This window comes from Sminthopsis crassicaudata, chromosome 4 (genome assembly GCF_048593235.1).
Source record: "Sminthopsis crassicaudata isolate SCR6 chromosome 4, ASM4859323v1, whole genome shotgun sequence".
Lineage (NCBI taxonomy): Eukaryota > Metazoa > Chordata > Mammalia > Dasyuromorphia > Dasyuridae > Sminthopsis > Sminthopsis crassicaudata.
The window spans coordinates 470,686,047-470,711,928 of NC_133620.1; the positions used below are offsets into that span (position 1 = coordinate 470,686,047).

Sequence of the window (25,882 nt, forward strand, 5' to 3'; positions counted from 1 at the left end):
GAGCAGATCCCAGTCTATTTCCTGGTGTGCCTGCCCCGGCACCATTCCCTGCTCACAGTGAATGTGTAACCAGCGCTTCCTGGGCTTAGAAGCATCCTGAGGTCCAGTGTGGCCACCATGACCCTCGCTCGAGAGCCATTGCCAGCCCGGCCCCCACACCCGGCCCCCGCCAGCCCTTGCCCAGCTAACCCGAAGCCACCTTCCCCAGGAGGGCTGTCCTCACGCCAATGGTGACGAGGGCTTTTTCTCTGGGACGACCCAGGGCTGTCGTCCTGCCGCGTGTAGGCCTTTGTGGCAGCCCCAACTCCATCTTGTCTTTGCAGATGGCCTCTGCACTCGGCAGGTGGTGGCCCCCGAGAGGAGCCCGTGGCTGGCGCTCAGACCCCCAGATCTCAGGGGAGATTCCTGGGAGGGCGCAGGGCCCTGTGGGAGTAGGGCACAGAGGGCCCAAGGGCCCTGTCTCACCTCCGGTGCCCTTACTTGTACATAGGCCTGAGCTGTCAGGGACCGGCGGCCATCCTCAGACTTCTCCTATTCTTCCTCGTGCAGGTTTCCCTGTTTCCAAGATGGACGTGATCTCCCTGCTGGAGAGAAGAGACACCCCTCGGAGGTCGAAGGAGCGCAGCCGCAGAGAGCCTCGTCCAGGTGAGTGAGCGAGGGGGAAGGGAGAGACGCGGCCGGACCAGGGCGCTCCCAGAGGCCCGAAGGCCTGTGTCAAAGACCCCACCCAGCTGCAGGCCCCTTCCGTGGAGAGGCCCACTTCACTCACGTCCCTGTCTCATCTGATTCGGGGAGTGAAATAGAGCGCCGTTCTCTGCTTTTGTGTGTTTTTTAAAAAGTCTTTGAACATTTAGTAATCACGAGTTTTAAAAAAAGCCACTGCTTTGCTGCTAATTTACTACAAATATACAAGTATTTTAGTGTCTCTGGGTCCTTTCTTTTGGTCATTGACCTCCTTTGGGTATAGATCTGGTAGTCGAATCCTTAGGTCAAAGCATCAGGACATTTTAGGCATTTTCTTTGGATCATTCCAATTGTTTTCTAGTCTAATTGGGCCAGGTCCCAACCACCAGAGTACAGTAGTGTGCTTGCTTCTGAAACTCCTCCCTTTACTCTTATCCTTTGTCATTTTTGCCCATTTTCAGGGCCTCAAGTGAAATCGGTGAGTTATCAAATCTTTATGAAGGGATTACTTCGTGCCCGACACCGGGGCTACAAATAAAGGCACAATCATGGTCCTTTCCCCTAAGGAACTCCCATTGCCACGGGAGAGACACACCATGCAAATCACTATTACACTACAAATCTATACAGTGTCCCTGCTGGGGGTAGAATTCTCTCTTACCCTGCAAGAAAGTGGGAGAGGAAGGGTAGAAGAAAAGAGGTGCAGCTGATAGAAAGGAGTGTGGATTGGAAGCAAAACACGTTTGAACAACATTCACCCTCTCAAAGAAGGAGAAAGAGAGAGAGAAAGAAAGAACTTTCTTTTTCCTTCTCTCTCTCTTCCCCCCCCCCCAGGCAATTGGGGTTAAGTGACTCGCCCAGGGTCATACAGCCAGGAAGTATGAAGTGTCTGAGGTCAGATTTAAACTCAGGTCCTCCTGACTTCAGGACTGGTGCTCTACCCACAGAGAGAGAGAGAGAGAGGAGAGAGAGAGAGAGAGAGAGAGAGAGAGAGAGAGAGAGAGAGAGAGAGAGAGAGAGAGAGAGAGAGAGAAAGACAGAGAGACAGAGACAGAGAGAGAGAGAGAGAGACAGAGAGAGAGAGACAGAGAGAGAGACAGAGAGAGAGAGAGAGAGAGAGAGAGAGAAGAGAGAGACAGAGAGAGAGAGAGAGAGAGAGAGAGAGAGAGAGAGAGAGAGAGAGAGAGAGAGAGAGAGAGAGAGAGAGAGAGAGACAAATAGGATGGATGGAAATCCATAGTTAATCATAATTGCAAAAGTTTGTTACAACAGGTTTCTCTGGTAAAGATCCCATTTCTCAAATCTATAGAGAATAGTGTCAAATTTATAAAAATAAGAGCCATTCTTCAGTTGATAAATAGTCAAAGGATAGGAACCAGCAGTTTTCAGATGAAGTAATCAAAGCTATTTATGGTCATAGGAAGAAAGCTCTAAATAGCTGTTGATTTAGAAAAAGGCAAATTAAAATAACTCGAGATACCGCTCCTTATCTACCAAATTGGCTAATATAACAGACTATAAAAATGACAAATTTTGGAAAAAAGGTGGGAAAATTGAAATGCTAATGTACTCTTGGTGAAGTTGGATCCTGATTCACATTCTGTAGAACCGTTGGGATCCATGCCCAAAGGGCTATAAAACCGGGCATGCTTTTTTTTTTTTTTTTTCCCTGAGGCTGGGGTTAAGTGACTTGCCCAGGGTCACACAGCTAGGAAGTGTTAAGTGTCTGAGACTAGATTTGAACTCAGGTCCTCCTGAATTCAGGGCTGGTGCTCTATCCACTGCGCCACCTAGCTGCCCCCCATGCACGCCTTTTGACCAAATAATACCACTACTAGGTCTTTATCCCAAAGAGGTAAAAACCACGCAGGAAAAGGACCTATTTGTACAAAAATTTTATAGCAGCTCTTGTAGTGGTGGAATATCCGTCAGTTGGGGAATGGTTGATCAAGTTGTGGTTTATGATTGTGCTGGAATACTATAAGAAATGACAAGCAGGAAGCTCTTAGGAAAACCTGGAAGAACTTACATGAATTGATGCAAAGTGAGATGAGCAGAATTTGGAGAACATTGTAAATAGTAACAGCAATATTGTGTGATAGTCAAGTGTGAATGACTTAGCTGTTCTCAGCAATCCAATGATCTAAGCCAGTTCTGAAGGACTTATGATGAAAAATGCTCTCTTTTTGTCCCCTTGGATTTTAGGGTTTTGGGGTTTTTTTTGGTCTGTGTGTTCTTTTAGCTTGACTAACATGGAAATATGTTTTGCCTGATTGCACATGTAGAATTTATATCAAATTGCTTGCCTTTTTTGTGTGTGTGTGTGTGTAATTAGATTATTTTATTTTCAGTGAGGAGGGTACAAGAGGTTTAGGCAATTGAAATTATACTAAAAAGGATAAAATTAAATAAACTCTTTAATGTGCCCAGATTAAATTAGAGCATCACAGGGTCATTATTAGGTTTTTAATATACTCCTTTTATGAAGAAATCAAGGCCCAGATAAGGCAAATGAATTGTTTGAGATAATACGAGTGGTAAAAAGAAACAGTCAAAATTCTAATCGGTATTCTCTTTTATTTTTTTTAATTTAATTTTTATTTTATTTTATAATTATAACTTTTTTTTTTGACAGTACATATGCATGGGTAATTTTTTACAACATCCCTTGCACTTACTTCTGTTCAGATTTTTTCCCTTTCTCCCCCAACCCCCTCCCCCAGATGGCAAGCAGTCTTATACATGTTAAATATATTACAGTATATTCTAGATACAATATATGTGTGTAGAACCGAATTTCTTGTTGCACAGGAAGAATTGGATTCAGAAGGTAAAAATAACAGTTTACACTCATTTCCCAGTGTTCCTTTTTAATGAGGGGCAAAGGGAAGAGGGGAAAGAATTTAGAACTCAAAATTTTAAATACATACTAAAAAATTTTTTTAGCATGTAATTGGAGAAAAAAAAATTTAACTAAAAAAAAAAAATTATACAGTGTAAATGGGAGTGGTCTCACAGGGAAGGCCCCAGCTGTTTAGTGAAGGAGGGAGGGAAAAAAGAGAGACCTGAAAAGGGCAGGATTTGAGCTGAATTTTGAAGGAAGGCCAGATGAAAAGAAGGCTTTCTAGGAATGCATGAAGGACAGCCAAATAACGAGAGAGTATTTTTCCCTTTGGTTTCTTGGGCTCAGGAATGTGGAACACTGTTTTTCAAATCAGGCTTTTTTCATTTGTTGGTTAGTGTTATTGATCTGTTGGTATAAGTTGGAAAATGTCGGCTGTGAAAAGAAAAGATATCAATGAAAAAAGATTTTTAAAAATGCATAGATACAACTAATATGAAATGATTATACAGCGATCTATAAGCTTTCATCACTTTCAGTTATTGTTAATTTAGATGAATTTCAACAGGATAGAAGAAATTTGTACTGAACTGTTTTCTTCTGTGTATTTTTTTCTTATAATTGTGGTAGTTTTTTTTTTTTCTTTCTTTTTTTTTTTTTTTTTTACATAGTTGGTATGTTTGTATTTTTCTGATTCTGTTCTCTACTGTTGGTCAATCAATAAGCATTTATTAGGCACCTACTATATTCCAGGTACCTAGCTAAGGAAGAGTTGGGGAACAGAATTAGGGGCAGAATTGGAATGAATTATAGATGGAATTTGAAACAGAATTGGGGTTAGAAACCTCAGAATTAGGGATTGTAGGTGGAATATTGCAATCATCCAATAGACTTGTCACTAGGCATCTGCCTGCAAGAAGTTCTTCCTCCTCCCTCCTCCCCTGTATTTTTTTTTTTTTTTTAATCCTAGGCTGGGGTTAAGTGACTTGCCCAGGGTCACACAGCTAGGAAGTGTTAAGTGTCTGAGACCAGATTGAACTCAGGTCCTCCTGAATTCAAGGATGGTGCTCTATCCACTGCGCCACCCAGCTGCCCCCCCTTTTTTTTTTTTTTTTTAATTTTTTTTTCTCCCCCTGTATTTTTTAAATCCAATAATCCTGGCCTGTTAGCTCTTCAAAAAACAAGATCCCCTACCTCTTGACTCCAAGCATTTTCTCTGGCTGTCCCCATATTTGTCATCCTCTTCCCCCTCACCTCTGTCTCCCTAGTACAGACTCCCTGATTTCCTTCAAGTTTCAGCTAAATTCCTGCCTTTTACAAGAAACCTTCCTAATCCTTCCTAAATGCTGGTATCTTGCCTCTGCGAATTATCACCTCTTTCTCCGGTACATAACTAGTTTGCATAATTTGCTTATGGTCTCCCTTGTTAGATTGTGAGCTTGTGGAAGGTAGATCTTTTGCCTGGGAGAGATTAAGTGCTGGATAAATGCTTGTTGACCCACTGAAGTGAGGAGATGCTTGAGACATGTGGACCCATGTGGGAGGCGGTGACAGTTCTCTAGGGAAGTTCTCATCCACACCTGGATTGAGATAGGAGGAGGGTTTATAAATGACGTGGAGATGGAAGCAGTTGGCTCAGACCAGTAATTGTTAATTAAGGGAATGTATGAATTTGGGAGACTGGAGGATTGATGATGTCTGCTGCACAAAGGACATGTATGTAGGAGGAATGAGTGGGAGAGGAGAACATGGGTTTGAGATGTCTCAGGGACATCCAGCCTGAAAGGTCCCAGAGGCCTTGGCTGAGGTGGGCCTTGGGCTCAGGGGAGAGCCTAGGACTGGTGGAGATACAGCTAGAGATGGAGAGCTCTGTCTGGGAGCTGATGAGAGGGATAATGGTGGCCCTGGGACAGGATTGTGGGGGGCTGCTGTAGCCAGGGAGGCTGCAAGGAAGAGAGTCCCCCAGAGGAGACAGGAGGAGAAGTTGTTGTTGTTGTTGATGAGATCCTGGGGATATAAACCCAGTGAGACAGAGTGAGCAGCAGGCTCAAGATGGGGACTGAGACAAAGACCATCAGATTTGGCCATCTTGGGATTTGGGGCAACTTTGGAGAGGAAAGTTTCAGTTAAGTGATGAAAGCAGAAGTCAGATTGCAAAGGGTTAAAGAGTTAGGGAGAGGAGGGGAAATCCCGGCAGTGAATTCAGACCGCCATTTTTAGAAGTTTTGCTTAGAAAATGATTTTGGTCACAAATCTGTTGGAGAAGATAAGATGAAATGAGTTCAAGGGCATACATAGAAGGATTGGCCTTGGTTAGGAAGAGGATCCCCAAATGATTTTTAAAGAATAGGGGAAAGAAAGAGAAGAGGGAATGAGGTTGCAAGGGGTTTTGAGATTGGAGAGAAAAAAAATGTCAAATGACCTTAATTTTCTGAGTAAAGAAAAGGTAAGATCCTCAGCTTAATGGACTAAAGGCAGGTTGGGTGGGAATGGGGAGACAATGAAGAGAGAAGATATGAGAAGCTTTTTTTATTATTTTTTATTATAGCTTTTTATTTATAAGACATATGCATGTTTATTTTTCAGCATTGACAATTGCAAAACCTTTTGTTCCACCTTTTTCCCTCCTCCCCACCCTTTCCCCCTGATGGCAGGTTGACCAATACATGTTAAACATGTTAAAGTATAAGTTAAATACAATCTATGTATACATGTCTAAACAGTCGTTTTGCTGTACAAAAAAGAATAGGACTTTGAAATAGTGTACAATTAGCCTGTGAAGGAAATAAAAATGCCGGTGGACAAAAATAGAGGGATTGGGAATTCTATGTAGTGGTCCATAGTCATCTCCCAGAGTTCTTTCTCTGGGTGTAGCTGGTTCAGTTCATTACTGCTCTGTTGGAACTGATTTGGTTTATTGATATGAAAAGCTTTAAGAGAGGGGAGATTTGGAATAGTTTCTGTGCACAGAATTAAAGTTAAATAAAATGATTGCTTTACTGCAGTGAGGGCCTAACTGAAGCTAGAGATTGTGACTTTTTTCATTTTGTGTGTCTGAATTTAAATTTGACAAATACCAAACAAAATGAGCATCTCTATATACATAGAACAAAAAAAGAGTACTTCACATTATGATGGGTCTATTTCCTTTGAAAATAAAACAAATCCACCACTTTTGTAACGTCTGAAGCTATACTGTTTTTCTGAGATTCCTTCTTCCCCCCTTCCTTTTATGCTTTTATGCATTAAAAAAAGTTCAGTGTTTTTTTCTTTCTCTTCCCCTCCCTCAACCTTATCTCTAATCTTCCTTCTCTTCCCACACTACCCCAATAGTTGAAAAAAAGAAATATAAAATAACCATTTAAAAAAAAATAAATCTGCATAGTTAAGCGAAATGAATTTCCACAGTGGCCATGTCAGAAAACGTGCACTTCATTATGCTCTACAGAGAAAGGTGTCAGACATCATTATCTTTCCCCTAGACTCTGGGTTGGTCATTGATCCAAATTCTCAAAGCCTTGCTTGTTTTTACAAGATCATTGTTCTGTTATTGTTCTGGTTCTGTTCTCTCTGCCAGTTCATATAAGTCTTCTCAATTTTCTCTGAAATCATCCCTTTTATCATTTCTTACAATAAAATATTCATTACACTAGTAGACCATAATTTGTTCAGCATCCTCCCTTGATATCAGAATAACCCTAGTCTCTTTCTCTGCTCTTACAAAAAGAGGTGTTAAAAATATTTTTGTACATGTGGGTCTTTCTGCTCTTTGATATCTTTGGGATAGAGACAAGTGTTATCCATCAAAAGCTATCAAAAGTGACATAATTTCAAATTACTTTCCTGAATGGATGTACTATTTCACAGCTCCAGCCACAGTGCTTTCATGTACCAATTTTCTAGCAGTTTTCCATAAATTGTCATTTTCCTTTTTTTTTGGTCATCTTTGCCAATTTGATAAGCGTTAAGGTGGGAACCTCAAAATTAAATGAATTTTTAAATACAAAGTTAGCAAATTGTATTACTTATACTTTTATTTTTGTATTCTTATTTATAATTTCTTTTAGCATAATTATAATTGAGTTCAATCATAATTAGCCATTTTCTTTTTTTTTTTAAATTTTTTTTATTATATATATATATATTTTTTATAATATTATCCCTTGTATTCATTTTTCCAAATTACCCCCCCCTCCCTTTATTCCCTCCCCCCGATGACAATTAGCCATTTTCTAATTGTTGAATACATGGTTTATTTTAAGGTTTTTCTATTATAAATGCTGCTATTATGCAGTTTTGTAGAGAGGTCTTTTCTTCATCATTCCCAGGATATATTATTGAGCAGTGGTGTCAAACTGAAATAGAAAAGAGTCTCTGTGGTTGCATGTTGACTTAAAAAATTATAAACTAGGGGTAGCTAGGTGGCACAGTGGATAGAGCACCAGTCCTGAAGTCAGGAGGACCTGAGTTCAAATCTAGTTTCAGATACTTTAACACTTCCTAACTGTGTGACCCTGGGCAAGTCACTTGGCCCCAATTGCCTCAGCCAAAAAAAAAAAAAAAAACAACACAAATTAACATGTGCTATATTATATATAAATTATATACATAATATATATAATATATATTATAATTATATTATATAATACATATTATATAATATATATTTTATATATAATAAATATATATAATTATATATTATAATTATATTTTATCTGTTTTGTTAAACATTTCCCAATTATGGCATGTGGGAGTCTATAAGTTTGACACTTCTATCCTTAATAATGATATCAGTAAATCCAAAAATATGAACAGATTAATTGTATTTGGTTTTGGATTGCTATATTTCATTTTAAAAATTGGATTATTCCATACTCTATATACTATGTTTATTTCTTCATATCTCCACCATTAAATTTTATAATTCTTTAATGTACTTTATGTTACATTTTAGTTTTTCTTTTTTATTTAAGTTTTTAATGATTATTTGATAATTTGAAAAGTTTTCTTGTGGTGTTTGCTAATTTGTATAGCTCTTTAAAATGGTTTTTTCCTTTTATTCTTACATCATCTTTATTTCCAAATATGGTTTTTTTTCCTTCCACTATTCAATGAACCATTACTTACAATAATGAATAAAAAAGAAATTTTAAAATAGATATTCAGAAAATTACCCCAAATGTTAGCTGATCCTGACAGTCCTGTGTATATAGTATTATACAACTCAGAGTCTCCACTACTACAAAAAGAGAAAGGTTAATTCGCTCATTTCTTTAGGGTCAAGAGATCATTATCATTGTGTGTGTGTGTGTGTGTGTGTATGTGTATACACATACACATACACATAACATGGTGCATGTTTGCTTATTTATGCATATATACAAACCCCCAAAATATACATATCCACAGAATGTGTGTATATAATTTTTATCTTGCATACATGTATGTATACATGAGTGTATATATATATATGTGTGTGTGTATATATACATAGATATTATATATACATGTATGTTTTGATATACACATCTATATACATCTATACCCACACCCTCCAAATTATACATTTTTTTGTTCTTATCATTTATATTGTAGATGTGTTTTTTCTTCCTGGTTCTTTCTAATTCACTCTGCATCAAGTCATATAAATCTTTCAGTACTTCTCTGAATTTATTTGGTTCATTGATTGTTGTAGTGGAGTGCTTATGTGGTACAGTTATATATCATGGGCATTTACCAGTCATTGAGAATCTTTTTTTGTGTCCAGTTTTTTGTTAAAACAAAAGGTGCTGTGTTTAACATATATTAGACTACTTACCATCTAGAGGATGGGGTGGGGAAAGGGAGGGAAAATTGGAACACAAGTTTTGCAAGGGCTTATGTTGAATAATTGTCCACACATATGTTTTGAAAAATAAAAAGCTTTAATAAAGGGGAAAAAAATAAGAAAACAAAAGTGTCATTTAAATCTTTTGGTGTATGTGTTAAATACACCAAAGTATGTTATAACTTTTCTTCATCTTAAGTATGTGCTTAGCAGGGTGATTTCTGGATCATTGATGTGGCTTTTGTAATCACTTTTTCAGTAAATTTCACCAAATTGCTCTCCAAAATGGTGAGACCAGTTCACAGCTCTGTCACTAGTATTTCCCTAACTTTCCTTAGACACCCAGGAAAGTGACACATATATGTATAGATCTAGACTAAGAGCTCTCTTTGCTACCCCTAGAAGTCATAAATGGAAAGGTCCCATATGCATTCATTCTTTCAAAAATCTTTTTTACTTATTTTTCCTTAAGATTCTGAACTTTTTGTTTTTTTTCAAATGAATACAACTGAATTTTGTTATTATTTTATTTAACTCAATGATTATCTCCTTGATAGTTTGATTTGTAGTGTATGGAATGGAGAGATGAAGAACTTACAGTGATGTGTGAATTCTTTTTTTCTTTATTTTCATTATTCCTGTGTTTCCCCTATGACCTGCATAAACATAATAAGTGCAGGCGTATTTACTTAGCCTTGATTAGTTACAGGTCTCTATTTATTTAGCCTAAGTTGGTGATATTTATCAGTGTTTAATATTTATTGATATTTAGTCTATTAGCTTGACCATTGTCTGCTTGATTATCTAAAGCCTGAAGGCCTGATTTTCTGTTTCCTAGAAATCAGGTGATTTGGGGGAAACAGAAACCTTCCATTCCAATCTCTTGGGATAGCAATAACCAATTAGACACTCCCCCTCTCCTTCCTTCTCAATGCTCTCTTACTTGTGATGTAATCTCTTGTAACAAAATCTATAAAAGCCGTGTATCTTTACTAATTCTTCAGCCCTCCTACCTCAAGCTTATCTCATGGTGGGACTGCTCATTCTTGTGAGAATTTAATAAATAATCTTTCTGCTTTCTATTTTGAGTGATCTCTGAAGAGTCATTTTGGGTAAGGGTCTTTTTAGGTCCCACACAGTAGCATATGAAGTCTATAAATTAACTTAGGCAGTATCAGCATTTTTATTATACTTTCTAGGCCTAAATATAAGTTCTTAATTTTATTAAAATATTTTGGAATTGTATGTAGTTGAGTCTCAAACCTGTGCCTTTGTAGACTGAGTCTCATATACTTTTTGCCTTATGTATTTATTTTAATTGGAACTTCCCTTTTTAATATTTACTTATGGTTTTATTGCTACATTGAAATGTTATTGATTTTTGTGGATTTATTTTCTATCCTATTTTATTTAAATTATTAATTTAGTTTCTCTTTTAAGGTTATGGACATTTATTCTGGGGGCTAACTTGGGATGTATAAATATTTTGCAATTAACTATATTTCACTATAATTATTTTTCTATGAATTTTAAAACATTGTTCAGAGGAGGTTAAATATTCTTTTTTTTCCTTTTTTTTTTTTTATTATAGCTTTTTATTTACAAGATATATGCATGGGTAATTTTTCAGCATTGACAATTGCAAAACTTTTTGTTCCAATTTTTTCCCTCCTTCCCCCAGATGGCAGGTCGACAATATATGTTAAATATGTGAAAGTATAAGTTAAATACAATATATGTATACGTTTCCAAACAGTTATTTTGCTGTACAAAAAGAATTGGACTTTGAAATAGTGTAAAATTAGCCTGTGAAGGAAATCCAAAATGCAGGCAGACAAAAATAGAGGGATTGGGAATTTTCTATGTAGTGGTTCATAGTCAACTCCCAGAGTTCTTTTGCTGGGTGTAGCTGGTTCTGTTCATTACTGCTCTGTTGATGACCACGTCTATCAGAATTGATCATCATATAGTATTGTTGTTGAAGTATATAATGATCTCCTGGTCCTGCTCATTTCACTCAGAGGCTAAATATCCCCATTTTTCAAAAGAGGTATAGATAAACAACTTACTCAAATTTTTATGCTACAAGTTTATAAATCACAGAGCTATAATGCAAAATTGGGATATAACAATCCATTCTCAATATGCTTTCCACAGCTTTCTCTTATTAAGAATGCTATGTGTCCAAGGTGTAGGAGTCATTAAATGAAATAAAATTCAAATCTAAAAAACTAACCCTTAAATCCTATTTCCTCAGTCCTTTTATGTAGAAGCAAAATGTCCTAAGAAATCTGCTTCAGTGTAGAAGAGAGGAACAGGGATTGCTCTTTGAAACCTGGTATATGAGCCTTCTATATCTTATTTGTCCAACTTGATCAAAGGCGAGCACCTTTTATGAATATTTGATGCATGAGGTACAAACAATTATATACAAACATGTTGTGTATAATCATGCTTATATGCCCCTGAAATATTAAATGTTGCTCTAGTACTAAGTGGGATATGACATAATTTTAAGACACAAAGAAACTACTGAATTAGAAGGGAGATTTCAAATATTAACTTCTAGTTCCCCACTCCTCCCTCTTTGCTTTCCCTATTCACCTTCCAATGGCCCCTGTTCCCTTCTCCCTTTTCAGAACCCATCCTTTACAATCATATAATATATAATAAATCTGAAAGAGATATGGAGATTATCTAGAATATCCATTCATTTTTACAAATAAGGCAACTGAGTCTGAAAAGATTTTTCAAAGTTCACAAGGCATATTTGTAAAACAAAAGAGGCTGATAAGTGGCTCAGGATAGAGTACTGGGCCTAGAATCAGGAAAAGTTAATTTAGTTTCTTTACTGATTCTCTGGGGTTTTCCAAATAGACCACTCTATTATCAGCAATGGGATACTTTAGTTAATCTCTTTATTGATGTTTGTCTTTAATTTCCTTCTCTTATATTATTTATCAGTGGGATTTCTAGAATAACATCACATAATAGTGGGGAACTTGCTTTGATCTGGTAGACTCCAATTGAAGTCCTGCAGCTATCAAAAAGAGCTAGAAGATCAGGGTTTCTTAAGCTTTTTCCACCCACAGTCCTTTTTCACCCACGAAAATTTTATGTAACCCTGAGTATACAGGTATATAAATTAGGTATACAAAACAAACATTTACTGATAATAAATCATAATTTCACAACACCCCCCACATTCAATTACAAGACCCTATATGGGGTTCTTAAGAAAGATGGGATTGAGAGCAAGGTGTTGGTCTGAGAACACACCAATGAAATCCCGGTCCTTTTTTTTTTTTTTTTAAGTCTTCTTCCAGGCTAAAGTTCCCTAATTCTTTGTATAGAATTCCACTGTAGGACCCTTTAGCCATACTAGTTGGAATTCTTATGTGACACCACAAACTAAATACAAACTAAATACTAAATAAATGACTATTCTCATCCTGCATTCTGTGAAGTTTGATGTCCTATTAGCTTTGTGATTGTCATGTAAAATGTTTCATGTATGTTGAATTTAAAGTTCACTAAACCCTGCATATATTTTCTCTCTCTCTCTCTTTTTTTTTCCCCCCTGAGGCTGGGGTTAAGTGACTTGCCCAGGGTCATACAGCTAGGAAGTGTTAAGTGTCTAAGATCAGATTTGAACTCTGGTCCTCCTGAATCCTGGGCTGGTACTCTATCCACTGTGCCATCTAGCTGCCCCAAACCTGCATATATTTTCAAATGAACTCTAGTCATGATTCTTCTCCCCACTATCCCCCCACTCACTGAGGGAATGGATTTTTGAACTCAAATGTAAAATTTTGCAACTGTTTATTATATTTCCAGTTATTACTTTCAGCCCACTGATTTGGCCTTTTGAAAAATTTTTGAATTCTAACTGATACATATATTGTTAGTTTTAGTTTTCCTTCCCAGTTTGTGTGTGTGTGTGTATGTGTGTGTGTGTGTGTGTGTGTGTGTGTGTGTGTGTGTGTGTGTGTGTGTGTGTGTGTGTGTAGAGGTGGGGAGGGAGAAAGAGAGGAAGAGAAGGAGAGAAGGAAGGGACAAAGGAACAGGGAAAGAGAAAGAGAGAATTTGCTTTTTGCTGTCCTGAAATGTCAGTTATAAGCTGCTATGACTCTTGTTTTAATCCTGTAATCTTTTTACCTCAAAATAAAACCATATATTAAATTGAACATGGTAACTCTTCCTTGTTTGTCTATAAGCCCTTCCGAATTTCCTTCTCTCTATAGTGTATTTAGAAATATTTTGTTCTTTTTGTTTTCATACCTATAAATATACTATAATTTATTCAGCTACTCCAGAGGCACTCTGTTATTTCAAGGATTAAGTATAAACTCAACGATTTGGCATTCAAAGTCTTTCATAACCTAGTTCCAATTTACCTTGCCCCCTTTCTGTTTCTCCATATACTTCATCTCAGATACTTCTATCTCTTATCTTTCCATTGAGTTCCATGATTATTTGAAATTGGAGGAGGAATCCTTTTCCATTCAATTTCTCAGAATACTTAATTTCCTTCAAGGAGAGTTTTAAATAAATTCACTTCCTGTTTCCCTTCCCCTAGCTGGTGATACCTTCTCCCTTAGGGAAGTGCTTATAAACAAACCTTGTCAGTGTAATGTGTGGACAATATACTTTTGAACTTCATCTCCATTCTTAATGTCTTATCCATCACTTTTAGTCTAGAGACAGAAACAAAGAAAAATCTCTCCAGATTTTTAGCCTTTTTTGCTTATTTACAAAGTAAATAAATGCTCATGCTGAAAACTTAATAATTGACTTTCCTGAGTCAGTTTAACCCTGTTCCAGCATCCTGGTGCTCCTTTTTCTCTCTCAAATCCTTTATCTATTTTGTACTTGAGGCAGCTGACTTTTATTTTTCCTGTTTTAATTTCCTGTAATGCTATATAGTAATCTTTGATAGTTTAATTAGTCCTAATCTGTATGTGAGTGTAGGTAATAGTGTCATTTTTTATTATTTTGTCCAGCCTTTATATTTATTGACCAACTACTTTGTTTAATATATTTTATTACATAGTTCAGCCATGAACATTTCGTATCACTCGAGTTATTGAAGACTTTGTCTAAAAAGCATAGTTTGTCTATTATTTCACCTGTCTTTTATTTCAGTTCTTCCTCAACAACATTTATTTTACCTGTTTCACATTGAGCATTGTTTCCTTGATGGAACTTGCTGTCACCAATGTTTCTTTTTGTCAGTACAACCAAAAAATAGCTAATTACTTATTTTTTTTTTTCTTTCAGATTCCATTAATCAAGATCCCAGATTTGGAACCAAGATAACAGATCCGATGCAGGACTTTTGTATGAAGACATCATCCAAGGAAAAACAACCAAAGGTTCTTCCTTTGCATTCCAAGATGACAGTTGCTGGAAAATGTGATGTTAATTTAGAGAAACAGAAGGGATATCCAAAGAGACAATCCAGACAAATAACAATCACTCCCAGAAAAACTGTTAGTAAAGGGAGGGCACCCAGCAAAAATGTTAGCTTGGGGTCAGTTCCACTGTGGAAAAGGAAAAGTCTCAGAAAATATGAGACACGTAGAACAAGTGTTGGGAATTTTTCAGGTCTAGATATAAAGAAGAACCTTTCTAAGTATAACAAACATAGGAAGCCTTTCAGTTACCACTCAGACCTAATTAAATTCCATAGACTACATGGTCGTTCAAAACTTCATGAAAATAATGAATATAGAAAAGCCTTTGGGAGACAATCAAATCTTGTTAAAAAATTGGGCATTCTTACAAGACAGAAATATTACAAACGTAACAAATATTGGAAAGTCTTTAACCGGAGAGGAGAACTGATTTATCAGAGAATTCCTCCTGGAGTAAAATTCTTTGAGTGTAATGTGTGTGGGAGTGCTTTTAAGGAAAAAAAAATGCTCCAAAAACATGAAAAAATTCATACTGAAAAGAAACATTTTGAATGTAATAAATGTAGGAAAAGCTTCAGCCGAAAAGAAAATCTTATTGCTCATAAGAGAACTCATACTGAAGTGAAATCCTTTGAATGTAATGACTGTGGGAAAAGTTTCAAACGAAAGGTACATCTTATTAGACATCAAAAAATTCATACTCGAGTGAAATCATTCGAATGTAAAGAATGTGGGAAAATCTTTGGTGACAGGGGACGCCTCAGTGTCCATGAAAGAACTCATAATACTGGAGAGAAACTTTTCCCGTGTAGTGAATGTGGGAAAACCTTCAGTGAGTGTAAAGCTCTTAAAAGCCATGAGAAAACTCATAGTGGAGAGAAACCCTTTGAATGTGATATATGTAGGAAAGCCTTCAGTCAGAAGGGACACCTGATTTCTCATCAGAGAACTCATACTACAGCAAGACCTTTTGAATGTAATGTATGTAGGAAATCCTTCAGTCAGAAGGGACACTTGGTTTCTCATCAGAAAACTCATAAATGTAATGAATGTGGGGAAATCTTTAGGGATAGTAATGTACTCAAAGACCATCAGAGAACTCATGCTGCAGAGCAGTTCTATGCATGTGATAAATGTGGGAAAGGCTTCATACAGAAATCATACCTTGTTAAACATCAGAGAACTCACAATGAAGAGAAACTATTTGAATGTAATGAGTGTGGGAAAGCCTTTCGTACAAGGGAACACCTTGGTACACATCAGAAAACTCATACAGGTGAGAAACCTTTTAACTGTAGGGAATGTGGGACAGGCTTCAGCCAGAAGGAAGATCTTGTCAAACATCAGTCCACTCATACTGGGGAGAAACCGTTTGAATGTAATGTTTGTAAAAAATCCTTCAGGCAGAGAGCACACCTGGTATCTCATCAGAGAATTCATACTGGAGAGAAACCCTTTGAATGTAATGAGTGTGGGAAAGCCTTTGGTGAGAAGCGAACTCTTACTAGACATAAGAAAACTCATTCTGGAGTGAAACCTTTTACATGTAATGAATGTAAGAAAACGTTCAGTCGAAAGACAGACCTTATTGTCCATCAGAAAACTCATACTGGAGAGAAAGTTTTTGAATGTAATGTATGTAGGAGATCGTTCAGTCAGAGGAGACATCTACTTTCTCATCAGAGATCTCATGCTAGAGAAAAATCTTTTGACTGCATTGAATGTGGGCAAACCTTTGATAAGAAGGAGATACTGGAAAGTCACCAGAAAATTCATGCTGAAAAGAAACCCTTTACATGTGATGAATGTGGGAAAGGTTTCATGAGGAAGGCATATCTTATTAGACATCAGAGAACTCACGTTGGAGAGAATCTCTTTAAGTGTAGTGAATGTGGGAAAGCCTTTAGCCAGAAGGTACAATTAATTTATCATCAGAAAATTCATGCTAACACACAAAAATTTGAATGCGGTGAGTGTAAGAAAGTCTTTGGTGACAAGGTACTCCTGAGTAGACATGAGAAAACTCATTCTGCTGTGAAACCTTTTAAATGTAATGAATGTAAGAGAGCCTTCAGCCAAAGGACAAGCCTCATTATCCATCAGAGATCTCATTCTGGAGAGAAACCTTTTCCATGCAATGTATGTGGGAAATTTTTCACCCAAAAGACAGTCCTCATTTCTCATCAGAAAATTCATTCTGGTGGGAAACCCTTTACGTGCAATGAATGTGGGAAAGGTTTCATCCAAAAGGTAGTTCTTATTATCCATCAGAAAACTCATACTGCCGAGAAATCTTTGACTTGTATTGAAAAAATGACTTGTACTGAAAAAGTAGTGACTGAGAAAGTGACTAGTACTGAGAAAGTGACCAGTGCTGAAAAAGTGACCAGTGCTGAAAAAGTGACCAGTACTGAAAAAGTGACCAGTGCTGAAAAAGTGAATAGTACTGAAAAAGTGACCAGTGCTGAAAAAGTGACCAGTGCTGAAAAAGTGAATAATACTGAAAAAGTGACCAGTACTGAAAAAGTGGAAACCTCCAGTAATGGTAAAATACCCCAAAGCCAACCAAAAACTAGCTCTGGAGAGAAGCGATTTTGTTGTGGTGAATGTGGGAAAGGCTTTTGTTGGAGAGCAAACCTTATTAGACACAGGAAAATTCACACTGGGGAGAAACCCTTTGCATGTAACGAATGTGGGAAAGCCTTCATTGAGAAAAATTATCTCGTTGCCCATCAGAGAATTCATACTGGAGAGAAGCCCTTTGAATGTAATGAATGTGGAAAAGCCTTCAGTCGAAGAACAAACCTTATTACCCATCAGAGAATTCATACTAAAGAGAAACCTTTCCCATGTAATGAATGTGGAAAAGCCTTCAGTAGGGGTAAAGCCCTCAAAAAGCATCAGAGAATTCATACTGGAGAGAAATATTTTGAATGTAATGTATGCAAGAAGGGCTTCAATCATCGGGGCCACCTGGTTTCTCATCAGAGAACTCATAAGAAAGAAAACCCTTTCTCATGTGATGAATGTGGGAAAGTCTTTAGTCGAAGGACAGTTCTTGTTCGACATCAGAAAACTCATTCTGGAGAGAAACCTTTCTCATGTAGTGAATGTGGCAAAGCTTTTGGTGAAAGTGAAACCCTCAAAAGGCACTGGAGAGTTCACACCGGAGAGAAGCCCTTTGAATGTAATGTATGTAAGAAAGCTTTTAGTCAGAAGGGACACCTGCTTTCCCATCAGAGAACTCATTCTGCCATGAAACTTCTCGAATATAGTGAAAATGGAAAAACCTTTCATAAGAAGGACAATACCCTTCAACGAACTCATGCTAGAGACAAACCTTTTGCATGTATTAAATGTAGGGAAGCCTTCAGTGATATTAAGGAACTCAAAAAGCATCAGAAAATTCATACTGAAGAGAAACCTTTTGAATGTAATATTTGTAAGAAAGCCTTTAGCCAGAAGGAACACCTGATTTCTCATCAAAAAACTCATACTGCTGTGAAACCCCTTGAACATAATGAAGGTGGGAAGACCAGTGAGAAGGATCGTCTTACTGCTCATCAGAGAACCTATCCTGGGGGAAAGCCTTTTGCATGTATTGAATGTGGGGAAACTTTCAGTGAGAGTAAAGATTTCAAAAGACATCAGAGAACTCATAGTGGAGATAAGTCTTTCACACATCGTGAAGGAAGGGAAGCATTCAGTGAGCGTAAAGATCTCAAAAAACAGCAGAGAACGTATAGTGAAGACAAATTTTTCACGTGTCTTGAATGTGGACAAGACTTCAGTGACGATGAAGCCCTCAGAAAGCATCAGAAAGTTCATATTGAAGAGAAACCTTTTGAATGTAAAGTGTGTAAGAAGGTCTTTAGTCAGAAGGAGCACCTGATTGTTCATCAAAAAATTCATACCTCAGTGAAACTCCTTGTACGGAATGAGGGTGAGAAAACCTTCAGTGAGAAGGATCATATTACCCATCAGAGAATGCATACTGGGAGAAAACCCTTCACACATGGTGAATGGGGGGAAACTGTCACTGAGAGTAAAGACCTCCAAAAACACCAGAAAACTCATAGTGAAGACAAATCTTGCACATGCCATGAATGTGGGAAAGCCTTCAATGACATTGAGGCCCTCAGAAAGCATCAGAAAATCCATACTGGAGAAAAGCCTTTTGAATGTAATGTATGTAAGACAGCCTTTAGCCAGAAGGAACACCTGATTTCTCATCAAAAAACTCATACCTCAGTGAAACTCTTTGAATGTAATGAATGTGGGAAAGCTTTCAGTGAGAAGGATCATCTTATTACTCATCAGAAAACCCATCCTGGGAGAAAACCTTTCACATGTATTGAATGTGGGGAAGCCTTCAGTGACAATGAAGCCCTCAAAAAGCATCAAACAACCCATTCTGGAAAGACACGCTTTGAATGTAATGTGTGTAAGAAAGCCTTTAGCCAGAAGGAACACTTGATTTCTCATCAAAAATCTCATACCTCAGTGAAACTCTTTGAACGCAAAGAGTGTAAGAAAACTTCCAGTGAGAAGGATCCCCTTAGTACCCATCAGAGAACCCATACTGGAGGAAAACCTTTCACATGTCTTGAATGTGGAAAAACCTTCAATGAGAGTGAAGCCCTCAAAAAGCATCAAACAACTCATTCAGGAGAGACACGCTTTGAATGTAATGTGTGTAAGAAAGCCTTTAGCCAGAAGGAACACTTGATTTCTCATCAAAAAACTCATACCTCAGTGAAACTCTTTGAACGGAAAGAGTGTGAGAAAACTTCCAGTGAGAAGGATTCCCTTAGTACCCATCAGAGAACCCATACTGGAGGAAAATCTTTCACATGTATTGAATGTGGGGAAGCCTTCAGTGACAATGAGTCCCTCAAAAAGCATCAAACAACCCATTCTGGAAAGACTCACTTTGAATGTAATGTGTGTAAGAAAGTCTTTAGTCAGAAGGAACACTTGATTTCTCATCAAAAAACTCATACCTCAGTGAAACTCTTTGAACGCAAAGAGTGTGAGAAAACTTCCAGGGAGAAGGATCCCCTTAGTACCCATCAGAAAGCCCACACTGGAGGAAAACCTTTCACATGTAATGAATGTGGAAAAACCTTCAACGAGAGTGAGGCTCTCAAAAAGCATCAAACAACTCATTCTAGAGGGACACACTTTGAATGTAATGTGTGTAAGAAAGTCTTTAGTCAGAAGGAACACTTGATTTCTCATCAAAAAACTCATACCTCAGTGAAACTCTTTGAACGTAAAGAGTGTGAGAAAACTTCCAGTGAAAAGGATCCCCTTAGTACCCATCAGAAAGCCCACACTGGGGAAAAACCTTTCATGTGTATTGAATGTGGGGAGGCCTTCAGTGAGAGTCAAGACCTCAAAAAACATCAGATAACTCATATTGGACATAAATCTTTCACATGTAATGAATGTGGAAAAGCCTTCGGTGACAGTGAGGCCCTCAAAACACATCAGAAAATCCATACTGGAGACAAACCCTTTGAATGCAATGTATGTAAAAAAGCCTTTAGTCAGCAGGAACACCTGATTTCTCATAAAAAAACTCATGCTTCAGCGAAATTCTTTGAATGTATTCAGTGTGAGAAAACCTTCAGTGAGAGGGATCATCTTATTATCCATCAGAAAATCCATGCTGGGAGAAAACTTTTCACACGTCGTGAATGGGGAGAAGCCTTCAGTGAGCGTAAAGACTTCAAAAAACATCCGAGAACTCATAGTGGAAAGAAATCTCTCACATGTAATGAATGTGGAAAAACCTTCAATGAGAGTGAAGCCCTCAAAAAGCATCAGAAAATTCATACTGGAGAGACACGCTTTGAATGTAATGTGTGTAAGAAAGCCTTTAGTCAGAAGGAGCACCTGGTTGCTCATCAAAAAACTCATACCTCAGTGAAACTCTTTGAATGTAACGAATGTGGGAAAACTTTCAATGAGAAGGATAGTCTTACTAGTCATGAGAGAACTCATAGTGGAGAGAAATCTTTCACTTGTAATGAATGTGGGAAAGTTTGCAGTGACAGTGAAGCCCTCAAAAAGCACCAGAAAACCCATACAGGAGAGAAAGCCTTTGAGTGTAGTGAATGTGGGAAAAGTTTCAGTCGGAGGGAAAATCTTGTTAGACATCAGATAATTCACAGTGGGGAGAAATCTTTTGAACGTAATAAATATAGGAAATCTTTTAGCCAGAGGATGCACTTCATTTATCATCAGGGAATTCATGCTGGAAAGAAACCTTTTGAATGTAGCGAGTGTGGTAAAGCCTTTAGTGAAAAGCGAACCCTTAATAGACATCAGAAAACTCATACGGGAGTGAAACCCTTTAAATGTAATGAATGTAAGAAAGCCTTCAGTCGCAGGACAATCCTTATTATCCATCAGAGAACTCATACCGGAGTGAAACCTTTTATGTGCAATGAATGTGGCAAAGCCTTCAGCCAAACAGGACATGTCATCCGCCACCAGAGAACTCATACCGGAATGAAACCGTTTGAATGCAATGAATGTGGCAAATCTTTCAGTGAGAAGGATCATCTTATTACCCACCAGAGATCTCACACTGGAGAGAAACCCTTTGCATGTAACGAATGTGGGAAAGCCTTTAGCCGAAGGACAATCCTTATTACCCATCAGAGAACGCATACTGGAGTGAAACCCTTCGAATGTAATGAATGTAGGAAAGCTTTCAGCCAGCGGGGCCACCTCATTTATCACCAGAGAATTCATACTGGAGAGAAGCCCTTTGAATGTAACGAATGTGGAAAAGCCTTCAGCTGGAGAGCAAACTTGCTTACTCATCGCAGAACTCATACTGAAGGAAAGCCCTTTGCGTGTAAAGAATGTGGGAAAACTTTCATTGAGAGGCAAACCCTTTTTAGACATAAGAGAACTCACGCTTCACCAAAGTCCTGTTCGGTGTAATGAATGCGGATAGGCTTTCGGGGAGAGGCAGACCATCGTCAGAGAGAAGAGAAAGAATACGGAATTATAGCCTTTGATTTTTCGTTAATATGGGAAAGTCTTTAGTGAGAATAAAGTGCTAAAAAGCCACCAAAAAGTCATACTGGAGAGAAAGGGTGCTGTTCTGGGGAGAATAACTGGGTTGTTAAAACACTTGCCAAGATGGTCTGGTTGAAAGCTAGATATTATCCTATATGTGTATACACATATATGTATATAAACATGTATGTACGTATAGGATGATACAGTATATATATCTTATACATATGTAATCCCAGTGCAATTTGTACTTATTCACCAGTCATGACTCTTATCTGCTTTTTTCTGCCCCCACTTCCAGTTTGTTTCCACCTGCCTTTCGACACCAAACTGGATATCCAGTAGACATCTTAAACTAAATATCTCCAACACAAAACTCATGTTTTTCTCTAAACCTTTCCCCCTCCTCCCTTCCCTATTATCCATCCACCAATCTCTCCAGCTCATAACCTAGGAGTCACCTTGAATTCAGTCTTTCGTGTGTCCCGAGCCCCCTGTATCCCAATCTATTGCCAAAATCTGTTGATTTTACTTCTGCCACCTCTCATTTGTGCCCACTTCTCTCTGAGCCTCTCACCTCAGACCTGGACTATTGTAATACCCTGCTGGTAGGTCTGACTTCATTACAATCCACCCTTCCTTCAGTGATTTTCCCAAAGTGAAGGTCCGCCCATGTCACTCCTCTATTCCGAAAACTCTACTGGCACCTTTGCCCCTATGATCAGATACAAAATGCTCTGTTTGGCATTCAAGCCCTTCCTCCGACTTTTTTAGTCTTAAACTCACCACCAATGTCCTCGCTGATGGGGTGACCCTGCTCTCATGGCTGTTCCATGAACAAGACCCAGCCGTCTCCTGGGCATTTTTTCTGATTGTCCCCTCTGTTTGGAATGCCATCTTTACTTATCTCCAACTACTGACTTTCCTGGTTTCCTTTAGTCCCAACTAAAATTCTGTCTTTTCCAGGAAGCCTTTCCCAAATCCTCTTAATTCTAGTGCCTTCCCATTGTTATTGCCTCCTCATCCTGTATATAGCTTACTTTGTACATATTTGTATGTTAGGTCGTCAGTTCCTTGCAAGCAAGGACTGTCCTTTGCCTTTTTTTTTTCTTTTTATCCTTTGAACCTGATAACAGTGCCTGGTACACAGTAGGTGATCAATGTTTTTCAGTTGACAAAGAAAACACAGCAGAACCCCTAAGGAGGAGTTCAAAAGATGAGTAGATCCACTCCCTCTAGGACTGGGGTCCAGATTTCTGGATGTTTTGCTCATGGAATGCTTTTGCAGAAAGGGGCAAAAGGGCAGCAACAGGCCCGTGGCAAGGTGGACAGCTGTGTGACGAGATGGGATGGATGGTATCTTCACATCCCGAGATACCATTAGGGACAGTAGAATTCCACAAATCAGTGGAACAAATGCGACTGAGTCAGGATTCGATTTCTCTATCATTTTCCCCAAACTCTTGCAATCTTTTTTGTTTACTTAAGGGTAAATTTACCCCTGTTTTCTTTCATTTTATTTTTGATTCTATGTAACAACAGAATCAAAGATGAAAGCAAGAAGAATAAAATCCATGTAGAAACAGTAAGTTTTATTTGTAGTTAAAACAAATGTGTATATTTTCACATGACCAAAAAAGGTCTCTGCTTCCGTTGCCACTGCGCTTCAGCTGCTTTCCCTTTGCCCCTGTGCACTTCCATTTGAGGAAGGGCCTAGACCAGCCATCTTTTGTTCTCTGACCTTTGCCACCAGGTTTGCTCTCTGCCTTTTCGGTTTCCTTTTATGTGTTGTCTTATTAGAATGTAAGCTCCTTGAGGGCATGAACTGCCTTTTTGCTTCTCTTTGTATCCCCAGTACTTAGCACAGTGCCTGATACATTATAAGTGTGCTTAATGCCTGTTGACTTTTGGATATTTTCTTTATATTTATATGGATGTGATATTGTTGTTCCTTATATAATCATCCTCAGTGGGTATATTGTTCTTAGACTTTATTCTTCACTTTGTATTATTTCATAACCGATTTTTTTCTTTGGAATTATCAGATGAGATGATAGTGGATGTTACGAATACCTGATTTCAGATCTGACTGCGGATGCTTATTAGCTGTGTTACCCTGGGTGGGTCATTTGTCTTCAGCTTCCTCAACTATAAAATGGGGATAATAATAGGACCTACTTCCCAGGGTTGTCATGAGGATCAAATGAGATATTTGTAAGTTGCTTGACAGAGTGCCTGACGCGTGGAACCTGGCACTGTGTAAATGCGAGCTTCTATCATCATCATCTTCATTATTAGATGTGTCGTATCTTAGGACACGTCATTATTATGTTATTTTTATAAAAATATGTTTACTCATTTCCCCCAAAGAAAATGAAGGGGTTTTTTGCTATTAAGAATAATGCTTCTATGAGTATTTTTGTGCAAATAGATTCCTATATCCCTGTTACTGCTATTGTATCCTAATGCATGAGATCTGTGTAAATGCTATTGGGCATGGGACTGAATTTCTATGGTTCCAAGAAAGATTCAGGTCTTTTTTTTTTGTTAGAAAAGTCCCCGACATCAGCCTGATGCATCATATGCCATCATTGGCTCTTCTACGGCCATCTTCTGCTAATGATGGATCCACAGTTACTCTCATAGCTACCAGCCCTTCTTTTGCCAAGCTATATTATTCATTCATTTGTTTCATTCTGTCATTTTTTCCCCACTGTGGCTTCTTTAGTTCTTGTTTTAGAAAAACTCATCAATTAAGATGACATTGTCACGCTGATTTTTTCAGTGTCTTAAAAAGCTGACTTGCTAGATAGCAACAAACATGATCGTTTCCATATACAAATGAAGAGAAAAAGAGGGGCTTAGGGCCGTCTCTGAGCCTTCCGGTGGTGACCAGACTGCCTATCTCTTGACCCTAAGCCTTTCCAGAAGGTATCACGAATAGCCACCAGCACCAGAGCTCTGCGTCCGTCCGTCTTGCCTTCCCCTTTCGCTCAGGCCTCTTGAGTCCTCAGCTTCTTTCTGATGTGATGGAGCTCCCTCTGGCTTTACTGCCTCACCTGCCCTTTTTCCCTGAGATCCTCCAAGCCTTACCATATGCTGTGCCTCGATCCCCTAAAGTCCACCGGCCCCGCCATCTCAACTACCTAGATGAAGGTCTGTCTGTATGGGACCCGCTGGCCTTGCCCTGTGCCCCGCTGCTGCGCCCGCCTGCTCTGCACCTGAACTGTCTTTGATGTGCTAAGAGTGTGAGCTCTTCAGGAGCAGATATGTCTTGATTTTTCTATTTGTATACCCAGTGCTAGCCTAACGCTTGGTGTATCGTGAGCACTTACTCGATGTTTATTTATAACCGTGAATCTTTTTAAAAGATGAATTCTGAACTTAAGAAACACCAGTTAAAAGCTAGCATTTCCATATTCATAATAGAACAGAAACAAGATTTCATATGAAATTGAATCTCATTTATTTTGGCTTGTGTTTGTTTGTAGCTATATAATAAATTAAAATGTAACTTTTAAAAGTTGTCTTGATTTTGTGTGATTTTTGTCTTCTGCTTTTAAAAATAATGCGTCAGTACCCTTCTTTTCTTTCCTTTTTTTTTCCCCCCTCTAACTCTGTTCCTAGTCCTCTTCCCAATTTCTAATTTATAGGAAACAAAAAACCTCGTAACAAATTCACATCGTCAGACAAAACAAATCCCCATATTGGTCGGGTCTGGCAATGTATGTCTCATCGTAGAGGACAGCTTCGTCAGGCCTCTAGCATCGATTCTATTTTTTTTTTTTAATAATAGTTTTTATTTACCAGATCTATGCATGGGTAATTTTACAACATTGACGATTGCCAAAACTTTTGTTCCAATTTTTCCCCTCCTTCCCCCGTCCCAGATGGCAGGTCGACCAATACAAGTTAAATATATTAGAGTATATGTATATATGACCAAACAGTTGTTTTGCTGAACAAAAAGCATCGATTCTATTTCTTAAAAGTTTTTAAGGAGGTTTTTTTTGGTCATATTATATAAATTATTCTACTGGTTTGGTTAACTTCATATTTCTGTAGTTCTTAGAA

General features: G+C 38.1%; 1 protein-coding gene across 2 annotated transcripts in view; it reads left to right on the forward strand.

The window, feature by feature from the left end:
- Positions 1-25,331, forward strand: part of LOC141540385 (uncharacterized) — a 29,582-nt gene extending 4,251 nt beyond the window's left edge. For both annotated transcript variants that reach the window (XM_074264345.1, XM_074264346.1), the window contains 2 exons: positions 550-645; positions 14,634-25,331. In XM_074264345.1, the coding sequence (XP_074120446.1) occupies positions 550-645; positions 14,634-21,730 (7,193 nt within the window). In that variant the 3' untranslated portion in view covers positions 21,731-25,331. The remainder of the gene's footprint in view (positions 1-549; positions 646-14,633) is intronic.
- Positions 25,332-25,882: the final 551 nt, after the last annotated feature.